The sequence below is a fragment of the Pleuronectes platessa genome, chromosome 5, assembly GCF_947347685.1.
Source record: "Pleuronectes platessa chromosome 5, fPlePla1.1, whole genome shotgun sequence".
Taxonomy (NCBI): Eukaryota; Metazoa; Chordata; class Actinopteri; order Pleuronectiformes; family Pleuronectidae; genus Pleuronectes; species Pleuronectes platessa.
In genome coordinates this window covers 3,275,100-3,292,785 of record NC_070630.1, presented here as the reverse complement: position 1 = coordinate 3,292,785, position 17,686 = coordinate 3,275,100, and the positions used below count along the sequence as shown (strand labels likewise).

The 17,686-nt window shown below is 44.6% G+C and overlaps 1 protein-coding gene across 2 annotated transcripts; it reads right to left on the bottom strand.

Moving 5' to 3' along the window:
- Positions 1 to 694: 694 nt before the first annotated feature.
- ppp1r13l (protein phosphatase 1, regulatory subunit 13 like) lies at positions 695 to 16,071 on the bottom strand. Of its 2 annotated transcripts, XM_053422685.1 has the most exons (13): positions 15,872 to 16,071; positions 9,381 to 9,443; positions 9,159 to 9,280; positions 7,450 to 7,945; positions 6,671 to 6,763; positions 6,488 to 6,576; positions 5,824 to 6,172; positions 5,280 to 5,737; positions 4,945 to 5,082; positions 4,253 to 4,386; positions 3,216 to 3,382; positions 2,491 to 2,684; positions 695 to 2,391 (listed from the first exon to the last, which is right to left on the bottom strand). In XM_053422685.1, the coding sequence occupies exons 2-13, from the start codon at positions 9,415 to 9,417 to the stop codon at positions 2,356 to 2,358; spliced, it is 2,313 nt and encodes a 770-aa protein (XP_053278660.1). In that variant the 5' UTR covers positions 9,418 to 9,443; positions 15,872 to 16,071; the 3' UTR covers positions 695 to 2,355. The 2 variants fall into 2 exon arrangements, with proteins under 2 accessions (XP_053278660.1, XP_053278659.1); XM_053422684.1 differs by lacking the exons at positions 695 to 2,391; positions 2,491 to 2,684 and having other exon boundaries at positions 3,335 to 4,386; positions 9,381 to 9,877.
- Between the last annotated feature and the right edge of the window lie 1,615 nt (positions 16,072 to 17,686).

Here is a 17,686-nt window from a genome sequence, read left to right as displayed (position 1 = left end):
GAATTGTTGCTTCAACCTGCTGCAGTGACTCATCTCCTTCATCTGAGGAACCTGGTGAATGACAGCACACAGTCACACCTCCTCGCCTGAGTTGTTGACTTGGATTAAGAAATATAAAATGCTTCTTGGATAAGGATCAGACCTGACGTGAATGTTTTTACCTCTTCTCCTCAGCTCAGGAGGAGCAGATCCGTTTCAGCTGAGCATCACATCGTGGACAGCCGGGAGTTCTGTTCACTTAACCCACCTGAATTATTCACCAGGGAATCTGCAGCCGCTCCTCAACACACAACCGCTCCCCTGCCAGTGTCTGTGAGTGAACTGAGCGTGTGGGTGTCGTCATTTGTTATTTTAATCCACATAACATTAAAATAATAATAAAATAAAACATTAAAGGGGATCAAAGGACTTCACACAGCGTCAACGCTAATCTTCCTCTGGGACTCTTCTTGATATCAGGGGGTTGGAGATAGACAGCAGATCGTAATTTAATAAAAATATTAATCATGTGTGTTTATTTTTTTCATTTTATTAATTAAGCTTATGCATAATAGTGAAGCTAATTGATTCATTAAGAATCACAGCAGGCAGCTCAGTGGAATAGAAGAGGAGGGGGAGAATACAAATAACTTCAAGGGATAATAATAAAAAAAGACTTGACGTGACACAGAGGAACGACACAAACAGCTTCTGGTAAATGTTTCACTGTGTATTAGTTTACAATCGCTGGTTGTGTTGTAAAATGTAAATTCTGTGCTGGTACTAGATTCATATTTGATTGTACAGTGTCATCTGCTGGTCAGGAGAGGACGTTTCGCAGTTTTATCTCCAAAAACAAACACAATCATATTGTCACTCAGCTCATACAAGGCACGACAGTCCTGTAACCACATTTAAAGTCACTAGATTTATGCTTATACACGTAAATATCAGTCCTCTAAACATGTTGATTATTTTTTCATCGAGATCCATAAATTATTCTCCCAGTGGGAATGTAAAAAAAAACACCCCAACATTCCACAATGTTACGGAAAGTTGAAAAAGAAAAGAAAATCATGAATAAACCCATTAATCTAAACCAGGCACCAAAACAAAGAAGCTTCTTCCTCATGTGCTGCCTCCGTAAAATCCAGTTGCTGCATAATTCTGCTATGCAAAGTAAAACTTTAAAACATTTTCAAAGGAACCAAAATGCATGAAACTCATTTGTGTATCGAGTCAGATTTGGTCCCTTCGTGTATCTGGTGAGGGGTTAAAGGTCAAGTGCACGTGATGAGTGTAACACTGAACACTGATAACATATAAACTGTCACTCAGCAGAGCACATAACTCCACGAGGCCCTTTTGAGCCACAGATAAATCCTCTACATCTGGAGTTTCACTCGGATGTGCACACACTCAAGACACTTTAGTCCCCTCAACATGAATTATTCACTGGTCAGACAAAAAACAGCTTCTTCAAAATAGTCAGTTTCATTCTTCATCATTAAAAACACACACTCATAGGCAGCATTAAATGCAAACAGCCTGCAGTGTAGTGTGAGAAGAACTGAAGTGAAGAAGAAGAAGCAAAACAAAAGCTACTGATTTAAAAAGGTTTAAAGTTTTACAGCCACGTTCAACTCCTCGAACTTCACCCATTATCATCCCGTCAGGAGGCAGAGAGGGTCGTCCACTAACCGGGTCGGCGGTTCGATCCCCTGCATCTCCAGGCTACATACCGAAGTGTCTTTGGGCAAAATACTGAACCCCCAACATTTCTTCTGACGTTCCTCTGGTTGATCTGACTGGAAAAGCTCTATATGATTACAACCCATTTACCATTAATAATCCTAAAATAAATGTGCCCGTGCAGACACGAGAAGAACACGCACACGCCACACGGACATACTACACAAGGGAAGTACGCAGCTGTGGCTCAGGAGGAAGAGAGGGTCGAACCACCTATTGGGAACTCGGTGGTGCGACTCCCAGCTCTTCCAGTGTGGCACTGCGAAGTATGTGAACGGTGTGTGAGTGAGAGACAATACTCTGTGTGTATGTGATCTGTAATGTAAAGGAGTAGGAGAGGACAAAATAAATCCAGAACCAGCACCGAGACGTCCTCTGTTCAGATTCAGGTCAACGTTGATACTGACGCTTCCTCCTTCAACTCTCCTCCGGTGACGGATCACAAACAGTTCTTATTCCCAGCAGCAGGTCGGAGCCTTCCCGTCATCACACACACAGACACAGACACACACACACACACACACACAATCCTTTCAGACAACAGTGTGAAGCTGTAACACACAGTCCTCTGCACTATAACGTGATGAGGAGGAGGGGGGGGGGGGGGGGGCATCAGGACGTCGCTCAGCACAGAGACTTAGGTCGCACCTTTGGAAAAAGCTGCAAAAATACAAAGAGAGGAACGTTACACTCGTGTTGATGAACATTATGAAATTCAACGTGGTAAGATGGTCAGGATTAAAGTTCTTTATATCTCACCCCAAAGTAGTTGTAGGGAACGAATCCCTCGCGGCCACAGAGCGACGCCCACCACCAGCCCGGCCCCTCTGGCTTCTTCAGGATCGTCACCATGTCCCCGTCCCTGAAGCTCAGCTCGTCGGCCGCCTGAGCCGGGTAGCTCCACAGAGCGTACAGCACCCCGCTGTTCTCCGTCCCCATGGCCTCCTCCACACCTGAGGTCACACACACAAGAGTCATCAATCTGTGTAATACTGCAGAAACATGTGGGGCTGGTGGGTCATTATTCTGGGTTGTGTGTAGGGAGTTGGCAAATGTTTGTGTTTTGCATTGTTTACTGCATGTGTGATTTCCATTCTTACATCTTTTTATGTCTTTTAGATGGAAGCACATCCCTACATTTAGTTGAGTTACTTTTTTTGTCACTCATCATGTTTGTTGTCTTGTTTCCTGTTTTATTTTGAAAGTCACATCTGGTCTTGTTTGGGGTCACTTCACTCCTTCAATCCTTTCAAAGTAAATAAGCTCTATCAGTAGGTAAAGAGGTCTCATATGTTCTGGAGTCATTTTAAAGAGACAATTCGGGAAAAATTTGTTTTGCATCATCACTATGTGAATGAGTGATGAAAGACTTTCATTGTGTCATCCAATGATTCATTCTACCATCAATTGTGTCAGTGCCGTAGTGTCATAGGGTGTGTGTCTGTGTGTGTGTGACAGTTCTCGTGTGAGTGTATTCGCCTCACCCTTCAGGAAGCTCTCACACTCGTCAAACCCGACAGCATAGGGATCACACTTCTGGGAGGCGATGGCGCCGTCGCTCTCCGTCATGGCCATGACCGCCGCTCCGTTCCTCACCAGGAACTCACACAGGGGCCGGTCGTTGCAGGACGCGGCGCAGTGCAGTGGCGTCCTGCGGGTTCAGACATCCAGGGTCAAACGTTAGCTTCTAACCTTTAACAGTGCCACGAGCAAAAAACCTTCATCTTGGCAAACCTGGAACGAGAGACCTGGCCTGGCAATTTCTACAGGTGCACAATAGAGAGCATCCTGACTGGCTGCATCACCGCCTGGTATGGCAGCTGCTCCACCCTGAACCGTGAGGCTCTACAGAGGGTGGTGAAGTCCGCCCAGCACATCACCAGGACGGCGCCTCCATCCATAGAGGACCTCTACACCCAGCGGTGCAGGAAGAAGGGCAGTCAGATTATTAAAGACCTCTTTCACCCCAGCCATAAACATTTTTGCCTGCTGCAGCATCCGGGCCGGCACCACCAGGCTCAGAGACAGTTTCATCCCCCAGGCCATAAGACCTTTAAACTCCTCTGAACTGCAATAACTCCACCAAACCAGCACCGTGGCATATTTTGCATATTTACAAATAATTGCACTATTGTTGTTTTATTTCTTCTTCAGCTGTTTATACATATATTTAGATATATATGCTTTATTTTCTATTTTAAATTTTGATATTCTATTTTATTTTATAGGTTGTAATTACTTGAGCATTGCTAGAAGAGAGCCTGTCACTCAAGCATTTCACTGCCAGCGTCTGCTTAATGTTATTGTTGTGCATTTGATAATAAAAATCTTGAATCTTGAATCTTGAATCTTGAATCCACGAAGGCACAGAGAAACAAAGTCTCCAGCACACACGTCACACATTTAATGAATTAATGCACAGCCGCAGAAAGAAATGATAGAGTTTCAATCAGCGTTTCTTTTGTACAAAACCTTCTGCAGACCAGAACCGATGAGAGAGCATGAACAGGTAGATGTTTACCATCCGTGGCTGTCCGGTGCGCTGACGTTGGCTCCGATGCGAACCAGGAAGTCCACCACGTTGTAGTGGCCTCCACAGATCGCATTGTGCAGGGCGGTGATGCCCTCGTCGTTCGGCTGGCTCGGGTCGTTCATCTACAGATCAAACACATCGTCCACAGAGCAGCTCCATCAGGTCAAGTGTAAGATAGTTAAATATGAATATATTAAACGCCTCATAAAGTCCAATATCCACAACACCCTCAAACAGACTTGAGTTTTAACAGTATAAAAATGTTTTTATGGAAGCTGTTGATTTAAGATGATAGTACTGGACATTAATAATATTATTATCGTCTTTATTATAATGTTTGTGAAATAAAATACATTTTTTAATAATGTGTGCTTTATGATTTAGCTTCACTTACTAAATCAGAGGTCTCAATTTTACTTAAAAATATTATTTGTATTTACTTTTTTACTACTACTACAATGGATACTATACATAAAATACTTATTGGTGTTATGCTTTTTCATTTTTAGGTGTACTTTAACTCTTAATATGTGAGTAGTAGTCGTGGTGTAGGAGCAATACTAACTGCAGTGAAGTAGTACTATTAGGAGTTGGAAAATAAACAGTATACAGAATAAGGTACACACACACACACACACACTCTCACACAAACACACATCCACACACACACACACACACACCTCCTGCACTGCTCTCTGCACCGTCTCCAGTTCTCCCACCAGCGCTCCGTCCAGCAGCAGGACCAGTGGACTGAGCCGAGCTCGGTTCCCGATCTTTTTACGCTCCCGATTGGAGCGACGCAAAATGGAACGGTAGCTCTGAAGGGACAAAAAAAGGAAGCTTTACTAACATGTGAACATTGATTAACAACAAATGTCTCTTTGCAATAAATCAAAAGCATAATAAAACATCTAATCTATAGATCCCATTGTTTAATCCTTTGGTCCTTGACACTTTCTGAGGGAATAACAGATTATTCTCATCATCATCATCTCACTGTGATCTCATGTCTTACACTGAAGTCGGTAGGAATCACAGTGGAGGTCTGAGGTAAAGGTGCAGGAGGCTGAGCGGCCTCCTCTCCCTCGGAGGAGCTGCTGGTGTCGGTGCTGGCGTGCTCCCCCTTCCGGCGCATTTCCCGCCTGCGAAACAGTTTGTCGATGAGGTTCTTGTACTGGTTCGGCTGATAATGGGACGCCCTCTGCAGCGGCTGCGACTGGTCCACGGAGCCCCGTCTCTTCAGCGCCCGGGGGATCTCCGCCCGGAGAAGGAGGACCGCCGCCGGGTCATGCATCACCTGGCTCTGGGCCTCGGGGGCCACCACTGGCTGCAGCCTGGTGGGGCTCAGGGGCCGCGGGGGCCGCACCTCGCCCTGCTCAACTCCTGGCACGATGGGCTTCTCCTGGATCGCAGGCAGGTGATGAATGTAATCCAGCCTCTCTAACTCCGCGTCTATATCCCCAGGGTTCAGCACTGCACACAGGGACAACTCACCACGTTAGTATCGGAGAGTTCCCTGAACAAACATCCTGTGAACTGTGTGTGCAGACGTGTTTTACCATCGCTGTACATGGCCGGCTGCCTCAGCAGAGGAGGTGGTGGAGGCCCCGGTTGGCGGAAGACCTCCCTCGGGAAGGCCGGTGCTGGCTGGTAAGGTGTCATGTCCTCTTGTCCTCCGCAGGTTGCCAGCCCTCCCCAGTGCGGGTTCTGGAGACGCATGAGGACGGAGAGAGGGATGGGCCGGCGCTGACGCTTCTCTGTGTTGGTCGGGGGGATAGAGATCCTGGAGGCGATGGGCTGAGGGAAGTAAGGGGAGTGGACTGGGGACGACACATCTGGAGGTACTGTCACACGGGTTTTACGGGGAAGAGAATTGTGGGGAAAGTGTTGTGATGGAGAACGAGGATCCTGGAAGAGAAAGATGATAGAGAATCAGATGTAATGTGAAGGGTCTGTTATAGTTAAGCCAAATTCTGCAGCTCTACTGGCTCATTTCTTTGTTGCAGCTGACAGATTTATTATAAGTTGCGGTCTCATCGTTTTTATTAACAATTGAGCAGCTATTTGTCAACTTCTAACAGGCGAGTACTTTGAGCCGAAATAATTATAGGGCCCTGACTTTCATCAGGTGGAAAGAAACAGTGTTCCAAAGGGGATAATTATGTTGTCTGGCTGGACGTGAAATTAGACACGTCTCTCTCTCTCTCCGCTAACACCACCCACCTTTTTGGGGCTTGGCGATGGAGGAGGCCCATCGAGGTTGGTCTCTCTCCAGCCGCTGTTTGGCACAGACGGCCGCAGCCACTCTGTCTCTGCAACAGGAAAGTGTAAAAAACAGGAAAGTGTTGACTAATGCCACGACCTGACGTGCAAAATAAAAGCAGAGAAGTAGAAAAGTCAACCAACTGTCATAGGTGTGGTGAGGTTTTTTCTCGTAGGACATGTCGAGATCTGTCTCGTTCCACTGGCCGGGACTCTTCTGCCGCTGCACACCCTCCTCTGAGAGAGAGAGGGAGAGGGAGAGAGAGAGGGAGAGGGGGAGGGAGAGAGAGAGAGAGGGAGCGAGAGAGTTGTTTGATTAGACTTTTGATCCTTAGAGCCGAGGAATCTCTGACAGAGCAGTGACATTAAACTCAAAGAGTGACTAAATTCTTCCAGTGGCGTTGGCCGGGGAACACTAACTAAGCCGTGTTTTCTTTGTACTTTTGAACAAACTGGCTGAACAACTATATCGTTTCTCTAGAAGAACATTTATTTTTGTTTTTGCCAAAGTTAAGTTACGTCACAAGTCTGCTTCCAGACCGGTTTGTGACATCACATAGCTGGAGGGTCATTAATGATCACTGACCTCAATCCTTTCTCTGGAAAAGGAACTCTTCACAAAACTTCACAAAACTTCACATATCCAGGAGTAAATGCTTAATCACATCTGAACCTTAAACGTTCAACACTAATCTGGTTTTGTTTCTAAAGCTCTCTCTTAACTTTATCCTTTTTATTCTTTCATAAGCAGCTTGCCAGACTTTCGAAGATCGCAAATCTGCGCAGAAGTAAAAAATGAATTCAAAGACCAGCGATAGAACCCGGGGCCAGGCTCAGAAGAACCTTCAGAACATTTTAAAATTAACTCTAAAACAAACAGGGAAAAAACCAGTAGCCAACCTGTTTATACTGCAGATACTTACCAGTTTGTCTATAATTAAAATTCCGAGGCAGCGTGCTGGACGTTGGCCTGAAGGCCAGAGGAGACGGGCTCCTGTCCCGCCGAGGGGACAGGCGGGCGCTCTGGCTGTGGGGGCTCAACAGCTTGGTGGAGGGGCGGCCTGAGCCATGGTGGGAGGACTGGTCCACAGGTGCGGCTGCCCGGCTCGGCGGGGGGCTCATCTCTGCGTAACTGACCGACCCCCGCGGGCTCCTGTCGTAACGAACGGGGGATTCACGCCTCGGCGAGTGAGGCGAAGGGCTGCGGCTCGCTGGCCTGTAGGAGTAGCTGTCAGTTCCAGATCGAGAGACTGAAGAGCTGGACTCCATGTGGGACGAGAGAGGATTGTGGGAGAAGACCGGGGGGGACGTTGTGTTTTTATTTGTATTGCTGGAGAAGACGTAGTCCGAGGAGCTGCCATTACTGCTGCCGGTGGAGCTGTTGGACTCAGGCCGATCTCTGGTGACTGTGATGCTGACCTGCGGGGGAGATGTTATAAATCTGTCAGAAAGTGATCGGGAATGGACACAAAGATGGCTGGTCCTAAACCCCACCTCCTCCATGTTAGCAGACGTGACATGGAGAAAAAAGAGAGCAGAGAAAGGACGTGTGTCGGGATGAGACAGTTTGACGAACGGCTGCAGCAGCTCGAACCAAGATCATCGATTTTTCACTGAAGTCCAAGCTGAAAGCATCTAGTTCATTCATTCATCAACAGGAGCTGTGTCGGCCGTTGCTTGATCCTAGCTTCAAACTTCATGTCCTTGAAGTTTCAAAAAGTAAACTAAAAGTCAAATATACTCAATAGATCGACAAAGAAGCTTCACATCAGGCTGGATAGAGGAGGAAGTTCTTCTTCTACTTCTTCTACCATCAAAGCTTCAAGATGTCACTTTGTCAACCACACACATTGTGTCTGGTGTGAAAATTACTGTTGGTTTTAGCGCAGTGTTTATATTTGACTTGAGGTTGTCGTGTATATTCGTTAGAGTAGATCATGTTGGTATGTGCTTAAAACACAATGACAGGCTTACATTTATGATGCCTGCCCTCTTGACTCTCGGAAATTCTCAGAGAGTCCTCCAGATGTTCATCTTATTTGCTCTCTACCTTTTTGGGATGACCTTTGACCTAGGGAATTATCTCTGACCAGCTAATGGATGGGTGCAGAAGGAATGTTCTTGACCAATGTGTCTTCATCTTCAGACACAAAAACATGTCCTTCTTTAGTCAGAAATCCCATGTGGGATGTGTTTTACCTGAAGTCATGGGCGGAACCAACCTCCCTATATAAATGTGTGTAAGAGTCCCGCACGTCAGATCTCACTTTTGGCTTGTGTATCTCCGGGTTTCTAGATGCCCGTCCCGATCTGTAATTTCTTGTAATAAACTTTGTTATTCTGAAAGTACTGGGTCCTCGGAGTCCTTCCTTCATCAGCAACAACTTCTACAACATCATCGAACCTCTCGGCTGCATAGAATATACCATAAGGTAAACCTCAGGAACACATTTCAGCTTTCAATCAATAATGAAGGAGAAAACCCTCAAAAGTAAATCCCAGGAGCAGGTGAGGCCGTTCACACACTTCAAATACCACACTGCAAACAGCTAAAGGGAGAAACCAGCACTCAGGGTGTTTATGTGTGAATGGGTTTCAATATGTGTGTGTGTGTGTGTGTGTGTGTGTGTACCTGAGGGCCCGAATTTGTGTTGTTGTTGCTGGTGGAGGCCTGTCTCATCAGGGAGCTGAACTCCTGGGACAACTCGTCGGCCGTGGCCAGCGATGCATTCAGGTCATCGTTGATGGTCTGGACTGGAAACAAAGCAGAGCAGCAGCACGGACACTTAGCGCAGGGTATTACTTAGACGTGACCGAATAGAAGCTGAGCCCAAACAAATCCAGGACAACTCACACAGCATGCTGCTTCCAAAGCCCGCCTGAGAACTCATGGCTGCGAGGCGGCACCGCGCTGCTCCTGGAAGAGAAAAACCACCACAGCTTTTAGGGAGAAAAGTCTCACACCACCCTCAGCCAAGAATGTTTCTACAGGCCTGTGAGATGTGTGTGTGTGCGCCTGGCACAGACACGTCCAACCACTTGGCTCTGATTCCGCCGCAGCACAAAGATTTGATTGAGCAAGCTCTGCTCTCCGGGTTCCTCCCATTCCATCTGACTAAAGCGGTGACTGGCTTCGGGGCAGATCAGACGTATCTCTTCAGGCTCCCGGCTCTCTCCTCCCCTCCGGCGCTCTGACACAGAGCCAACGACTGCTGAACACATAACCTTCGTGTCTAAACAAGCCTCGGCTTCCTCATGCTTAACTTTGGCAACACTTGAGAGCAAACAGTGGAGGACAAGGCCGTCCTCTGGGCTCACTGGAAAGAGCCCGCTGACTCAGCCACGTATAATCTGTGAAACCAGGTGTTCCAGTTAACTTCACATATGACTGGTCTGGTTAAAAGCTGGTTTCAGACAGACAGGTGCGATACACAGATACTCAGGTATCACACTCCAGACATCAGAGCTGTAATTCAACGCCTAATCACTTGTTGTATAATACCTGGACAATAATTAGTCCTAATTCACAACCGTCTTCCTGTGAAGCAACAGTGCAAACCACTGTGAAACTACAACGCTGTAAATAAATAGAAATAGAGTCTTGAGTTGTTGTGGAGCGACCGTCGGTTCGATTCCGACCCGGTCCTTTCTCTCTCCTCATTTCCACCGTGCACTGTCCTCTCAATAACAGCTATAACGCCAATATAATATTTTTTTAATAATAGATAAATAAATGTTTATATACTAAATAAATAAAGGAGAGCAAAAAAATTGAATCTGTGATCTACGTCTAAGAGTAGAAACAGAACTCAGAGGTCAAATATTGAGGAAATAAAAGGCTGCGTCGAATTGTCGGGTTTTATTTCATATGACAACATTTTGTCGTATTTTGTCATATTGAAGCAAGTTTAATTTCCAGTTTGATTATTAATTAGAGGGGAAATGTTAAAAATAATTTTTTCTCTGGCATCTTCTTCATAAAAATTAGAATTTAATTGATGTTATTCTCTTTGTAGAACTGTATTGTATTAGACCTTTACTTCACGCTCTCCTTGTCCCTCTTGTACTTCTGCACAAAGTAAACAACATGTTATTGACATTAAATTGTAAATATGTGCATGTTGGTGCTAATGATTATAAGATAATAAGAGGATTATCACACCTGTCACCGTTTACTGTCCCTCCCATGTTTGACTAATCCTGTCCTGCACATGGAGTTACACAGACGGACAGAGAGGGAAGTCAGGGGTGAGGATTCAGCAGCCGGGTCTCACACTGCGGCTTCTCTTGAACCACATCATATCATTAGTTTGTCCCAGATTGATGGATTTACCTGCTTCTTCTAACAAGTCCTGTCAACGGGGCTTTCAAATCGTTATATAAACAACTTTTGCACAATAACATTTAAAATCAAAGTGTCCAGTGACTAAAAGGACTAAAATACTTCACCTAGTTAAAAGAGACTCTTAAAACAATATGGATATAAAAAAGTTAAAAGGTCAAATGTGTTCTTAAAACTTAATAAAAAATCTAAATCGGACAGTTTGGATTAGTTACACTTATTAATACTGTGTCATTTTGTTGTACTCATTTTTACTGCTTTATCTTTTATGTGGCAAAGGTCCTTGTCAGGATTTTAGATTTCAGTTTTTACTTCTATTGCACATTGTCAAGACAAGTGCTAAAATAGTTTTATGATTATTTGACTTTTTGTGAGACCACATCAAACATTTCAGTATAAAAAGCTGGAGGGTTTTTTGAATTCTTTTGTGTAAACTTGAACTCAAACAGCAAAGAGGAGAAGCTTCGTTAAACCCAGTTTGTCATTAGTCCTGACACATCGGGCGTGTTTCTACTCAAGCTGAACTTGAACCTCAACCGATTCCCAAACATCCAGCTCGTTCACTGGATGAGCCAACACCAGCTGACCTTTAGCCAGGCCGGGGGGGGGAGAACACGTGCTATGTAAGGTCAACAGACTCCAGCGGGTCGGATGATAACTCGTCCTCTCTCCCTGTGTCTCTGCTGCTGCTCTGTCCCGGGGACTCGTCACGTCTCGGTCATGGCTGGTGACAGACTCACATTCCTCGCCGCTCCTCTCTCAAACAGTCTGGGACGCTTATCTCAGACACACAAAACATTTCACTCTCACTGACTCACAAGGGTCTGGTTGAGCACTCAGGCCGAACAACAACCCCTTCCCCCCCGCCCCCTCCATCCCTCCTCTTATAACTCTCCACATAGTTTTCTCTGTAATGACCTTTACTGTGCTTTTTACTGAGCAGTTAGAGGCCATTAAAACAATTAGAGGTTATTTATTACCTATTATGACGGGATTATCTCTTCACCTCTGGCTGTCTGTTGGTTTGCTTGTTTGTTTATTTGTAAGATTAGATCCAAACAACTGAACAGATCTACACAAAACTTTGAGGAGGGATGTCTCCATTAAAACCCAATAAATAACATCGCATGATAGGCATCTAATGAAAAACATTAGTTTTATTTGTCAATTTAAAAACATTTTAATTTTAAAATGCACAAGTTTAAAAATGGACCAATAGTTTGACCTCATTTCCAAAGTAATTTTGTCATTATTACTTTATTCTAGATTATGTCTTCATATTTTCCTTGTGGTTATTTGGTGATTTTCTAAGTGAGACACTTTTTAAATAGTTTGTCTTTGTTTGGATATTTTACCACTGTGCAAATAAACTAATGTAAAGTCGTTTTCTAGATCAGATGCATGTTTTGAATCTGAGCTTTTCAAAAACCCAAACTCTGTGCACATATAGAATAGTTTCGAAATATTACACCTGCAGTGGAAACAGCAGATAACACATCAGGTAAAAGTCTGTATTTGCTTTTTTTATCTGCATGTTTTACTACTGTGAAAATAAACTGAGCGAAACTAGTTTCCTTCACCAGACGAGACTTTGCTAAATGAAAGTTTCAGGAGGAAAAGTATAGAGCAGCATGTGTTTATGTTTGTTTTTTTTTATGTATTTACTGTTTTTGGACGAGCCCGTCAAAGTGCACACACACGGATTAGACTATAAAGTTAAAAGCCCATAACCTCCTATGTGTTTTTATTCTGGGCTTTCGTCTTGAAACAGAAACATTAATCATCTGAAATTTGAAGGTGGACTGACGGCTTGTGGTCGCGGCCGGGGCTCGGCCCGCTGCTCCGGGCCCGCTGACCTGCGGCCGCGCTGAGGTCACTCTCTCATGAAACGTTTCGAGGAAAACCACATATTCATTTTCTCTCCAGTTCCTCTTCTCAGCTGCTTCTGCTGTTTTAACACGCTGCAATTAGCTTCCTCGAGTGGTAACGTCAGGATGAAAGACTCGAGGCGAACCCATGACGCTATTCTAAAAAACTTCTGGGGCTCTCCGCTAAAAACTTTCCAACACAGAAACTTTGTTGGACAGTGTGGAGTCCAAGTGAGAAGCAGATTAAAGGGTTGAAGACAATAATCATTTAGCGTTAAAGACTTTCAGGGTGTTTCCCAAGCAACCTTCACTCCCTCTCCTTTTATATCCTGCACCAACAATTCATGATTACACATCTGACCGATTCTCTTCTGGTGAACTCTGTATTTCTATCGGGGCGTCCACTCATTTCCTCCCTCTCCTGTTTCACAGTCGTGGCTCCAGTCTTTCATATCCTTCCTGCAGCTCTTTGTGTCGGCTCGCTCTTGGCAGAGGAACTTGGCCGGTGTGACTGAGTGATTCAAATCAAACCATAACAGAGAGAAACGCATTTCTTTGTGGTTTATTTACATGAAGTCCTCTGGCTGTTTGTCAGACTGCAGACAATACAAATTAAATGATGTACCGCTGGTGGATATAGATCACACAAGGAAATTTTAATGGCTGCAGTCCAATGTTTACCTTGTTTTTTTCACTATCTCATGTCCTGGGAAGAGTTTGAAACAAGCTGCATATGTTTCTGGGTTGTAAGTGTAGATTAGGGCCGAAGTCGATTGTGCAAATGCAGGTGGAGTTATGTGCTCCCACTGCGTTAAACATCCGGAGTCTGTGTCACCTGCCCCCCCCCCCCCCCCCCCCTTACAGAAAGAGGCCTCAAGTTTCACAGGTTATTCATGTGCAAATGAACAGGATCTAGTTTTCAGACTAGACTTGGTTAAATGAAGGTATCGGGAAGAACCTGCAAAATAAACATTTGTTTTTTATTTATGTTTTTTGAATGAGGCACATCTATCTGCACACAGAGTAGAAACTTCAAAAGTAAAAGTCCATAACCATGGCCTCGTACATGTATCACTTTCCTCTCTGGCTTCTGCCACCCCCATCCCAGAAAGAGGCCTCAAGTCTCACAGGTTATAAAACTTCACATGTTACTAATGTGCAAATGAACAGGATCTAGTTTTCTGACTAGACTTGGTTAAATGAAGGTATCAGGAAGCATCTGCAAAATAAACATTTGTTTTTTATTTATGTTTTTTGGATGAAGCACATCTCTCTGCACACAGAGAAGAGACTTTAGAAGTAAAAGTCCATAACCATGGCTTGTACGTATAATACTTTCCTCTTCTGCCACCAGTGTCACAGAGAGACGTTCCTCCCCAGCACATCAGGTCTCACCGGTGTTAAAGCTGAGGCCACGGAGCAGTGAGCTGCACTCACATAGTTCTCAGCTTCGTGAGCTGCTGAGTCGAATGTGCCTGCGGAGTGATGAGTTCCACGCTGACACATGACCTTCCACAAATACCTCACATCAGTCAACGCCTCTGTCTTCCAGTAGAACTGTGAACTCCTCAAACACAAACCCTCCACCCACAGCCACGCCTCTGACCTGGTTATTCATTGAACTGCTCGAGCTCTCTACCTACACATTCAGCACATTCTATTCCCGACAGCGACTGTTACAGCCAAAGACAACAACCTCACACAATGCAGCTCCACTGAGCTCCTGCAGCGGAGGACAAGAGTCGGCCTCTGCCAGACAATGAGAGCACGGATCAAGAGTTTGTCTCAGACGATAACAACTAATCCTTAACTACAACTTCCATTGGTTTGTCTTTGAGTTCACGTTGCTGGAGGCTTCGAGCGCGGCCCTCCTCAGAACCACTGCTCTCTGCAGCCTTCAGGAATCTCTCAGAGCTGCACCACATAACAGGCATTTTCTGTCACACTCATGCTGAGGTGCAAAGAGATTAGGGCCGGGCCAGAATTACCCAGAGATGACAAATACCTCAGAAGTCTGTGTACATACATGTGTGTACTTGCACTGCTGTTATCGCTCCAAGCAGAGATACCGGTGGCAGTGTAATCACTTTTTTAAATAGCAGGTTCCAACATATAAAATAGAAAACAATGCCGTCCAGCTGGTTTAGACTGAGGCCTAGAGCAGAGCACTGAATCCGGTTCTGGTGGGAGAAACGTTGCATAACTACAAATGTCATAATGGATTCGTTTTCTTCTTTGAAATCCACACAGCTGCACTTAAAATCACCGCCATTACATTTTAAAATAATATCCCCAAGAAATCAGAAGTGTTTTGGCCCCGATCCGGCCCACATACCACATGGACTGTTTGCCAAATCTGAGCCACACATAGGCCATAGCAATACCACAAGTCAACCAAAGGTGGCCCCTGTTTGTTCTGTGCTATATGAGCCATATTTACCATTAGGGCCACATGAGGTTCACATCCAGCTGACACCTGGAGCTCAACATGTTGGCTCAGAAGAGGCCTACGATTGCTCAGGGATATTTGGGCCACTTTAGGCTCTTGTCTACTTCGAATTTGACCAGAAGTGCCAAGTCATTGTCTGAGTGGCCCACATCTGTATGGCCTCTGACAATGGTATAAATATCCAACAATATGGCCCCTAGAAAAACATAAACACACAAGTTAAATCAGATAACAGACACAATCCTCCAGGTCCCTGTGGAAGGTCAGTTCTCATAGACCCTGGTTCTTAGGGGCTGTAAGTGTCTGATCTGAGCTACAGGTGAAGGGTGCTGCACATCTGTCTGTCAGTGTCCAGCTGCTGTGTGTGTGTGTGTGTGTGTGTGTGTGTCTGTGTGTGTACTGGGACAGGGACAGTGAGAGCCGCCGGGCACAGGAAGGTAACATCTGACTTTCATTAGAGAGAGAGACGGAGCTCCCCCTCTCGCTCAGTGACCGAGGGACCCGTGGTAAGAGACGAGAAATCCGGAGAAAAGAAATAAGTGTTTTGACAACATCTGGAGCAGAGAACTATCGAAGCACTGGTGATAAACAAGAGAAGTTAAAAGGTATTTCCTCGTGAAGAATCACGTCAGATTGTGAAATCCGTCGCTGACGCTGCAAACAGAGCGAATGTGAAAGTGTCTTACCTCAGAAAAGTCCCGAGTCTGGTTCCCTCCTCTGGTCCCGGACTCGAGTGGACGTGGATCTGCGCTCACACGGTTCCTCCTGGACTCGAGCGGGTCTCGGTGTTTGTCTCCTTATGGCTCCAGCTCCAGACATGGAGTCATAGCTGCGCACTGACCTAGCGCAGTGATTCTCCAGCTGCTCCGCCTCCCTGCGCAGCTGTAACCCGATCCAGGTGTGAACCCGGGACACAGCTGGCACAGGTGCACGCGCACAGGACGCACAGGGACGACCGGAAACTCCACCAACAGGGATTTTACTTTTTTAGTTTTTAATAAGTTTTCTTTTAAACATTCATTTGTTTCTATTTATATCAATTTTCTTCCTGATTTATGCAATAGGATATAAATAAAGACATGATTGGCTGGTTGGGTCACTGAATTTCTTCTTCTAATAATTATAATAATAATAGGTACATTTGGTCAGTTGATACTATTATAAATATGAAATTCAGATTTACATCCTTGAGTATTTTACAGGAATGTATTACAAATATATGTTTAGTGTTTGAGTACTTTTTAAGGAGTATTTATTGACGTGTTTTGCTCCCTTATTACAAATATGAATATTTATCAAGTTTCTGTTGAGTTTAAAATGTGTTGTGTTGATCCAGGATTACAATTTGTACAGTTCTGTATCTGAGATGTTCTACAAACTAATATAGATGAGGTTGAGCTCTAGAGCCACCTGCTGGTGAGTCAGGGTAAATGCAGATTTCATGCATCAACAGGAACTGTTTGCTTGGAATTTTATTAATTGGCAACTCACATAATTATGTTTTTCTATGTCACCTTTGAAAAGTTAAAACTATCCTTCAATTGTTCAAGGGCAAAGTAAAAAGATAGTGTAGCTGAAGTGAATGTGTGCAGCCCCTGAGTGTGGCCACTTCATTCAAACACAATCAAATCAAGATGTAAAGGTTCAGTCTGTAGAATTTAGTGACATCTAGTGGTGAAGTTGCATGCTGCAGCTGAATACTCCTCACCTCAGTCATACTATGGCAAGCCGATTGAGTATTTATTCCATATCCTTGATATCAAGTTTCAGTCCCCTCCACTAGTTTGGTCACTGTCAGCACTAGTTGGACATTTGGTCGCACTAGTTCGGTATTTTACTGAACTAGTTGAACAAAAAATCTTACTAGTCACTCTTTTTCAGCAACTAGTGGCACTTTTGTTCAACTAGTTAAACAGAAACCTTACTAGTAACACTGTATGCCGCACTAGTAGAGCCAAAGTCTCTACTAGTGGGCTTTTTGCTGCACTAGTGGCCCTTTGGACCGAACTAGTAATGCTGAAAGTGTTACTAGCTTACTAGTGAGCTGTAAAAGCTCTGACATGTAAGCTAGTCAAACATGGATTCAGCTTACTAGTAAACTAGTGGCCTCCAATTTTCTGCACTAGTAAACTAGTGGGAGCCCAAATGCACACTAGTAAACTAGTGCAGCCAAAAAAACCACTAGTTTACAAGTAAAAAGCCTATTTTGACCTTACTAGCAAACTAGTAAGGTGCAAAATGTGTACTAGTAAACTAGTAGGGTCAAAAAAAAACACTAGTTTACTAGTAAACACCTATTTTGCACCTTACTAGCAAACTAGGAGGGTGCAAAATGTTTACTAGTAAGCTAGTGGGCTTGAAATGGGCACAAGTTTACTAGTTGCAGTGTTTTGTGACCTTACTAGCAAACTAGTTAGGCTTAAAGGGCTTACTAGTAAGCTAGTGGCAGCCAAAATGCCGACTAGCTTACTAGTGGCACTTCTGGACACACATGCTAATGA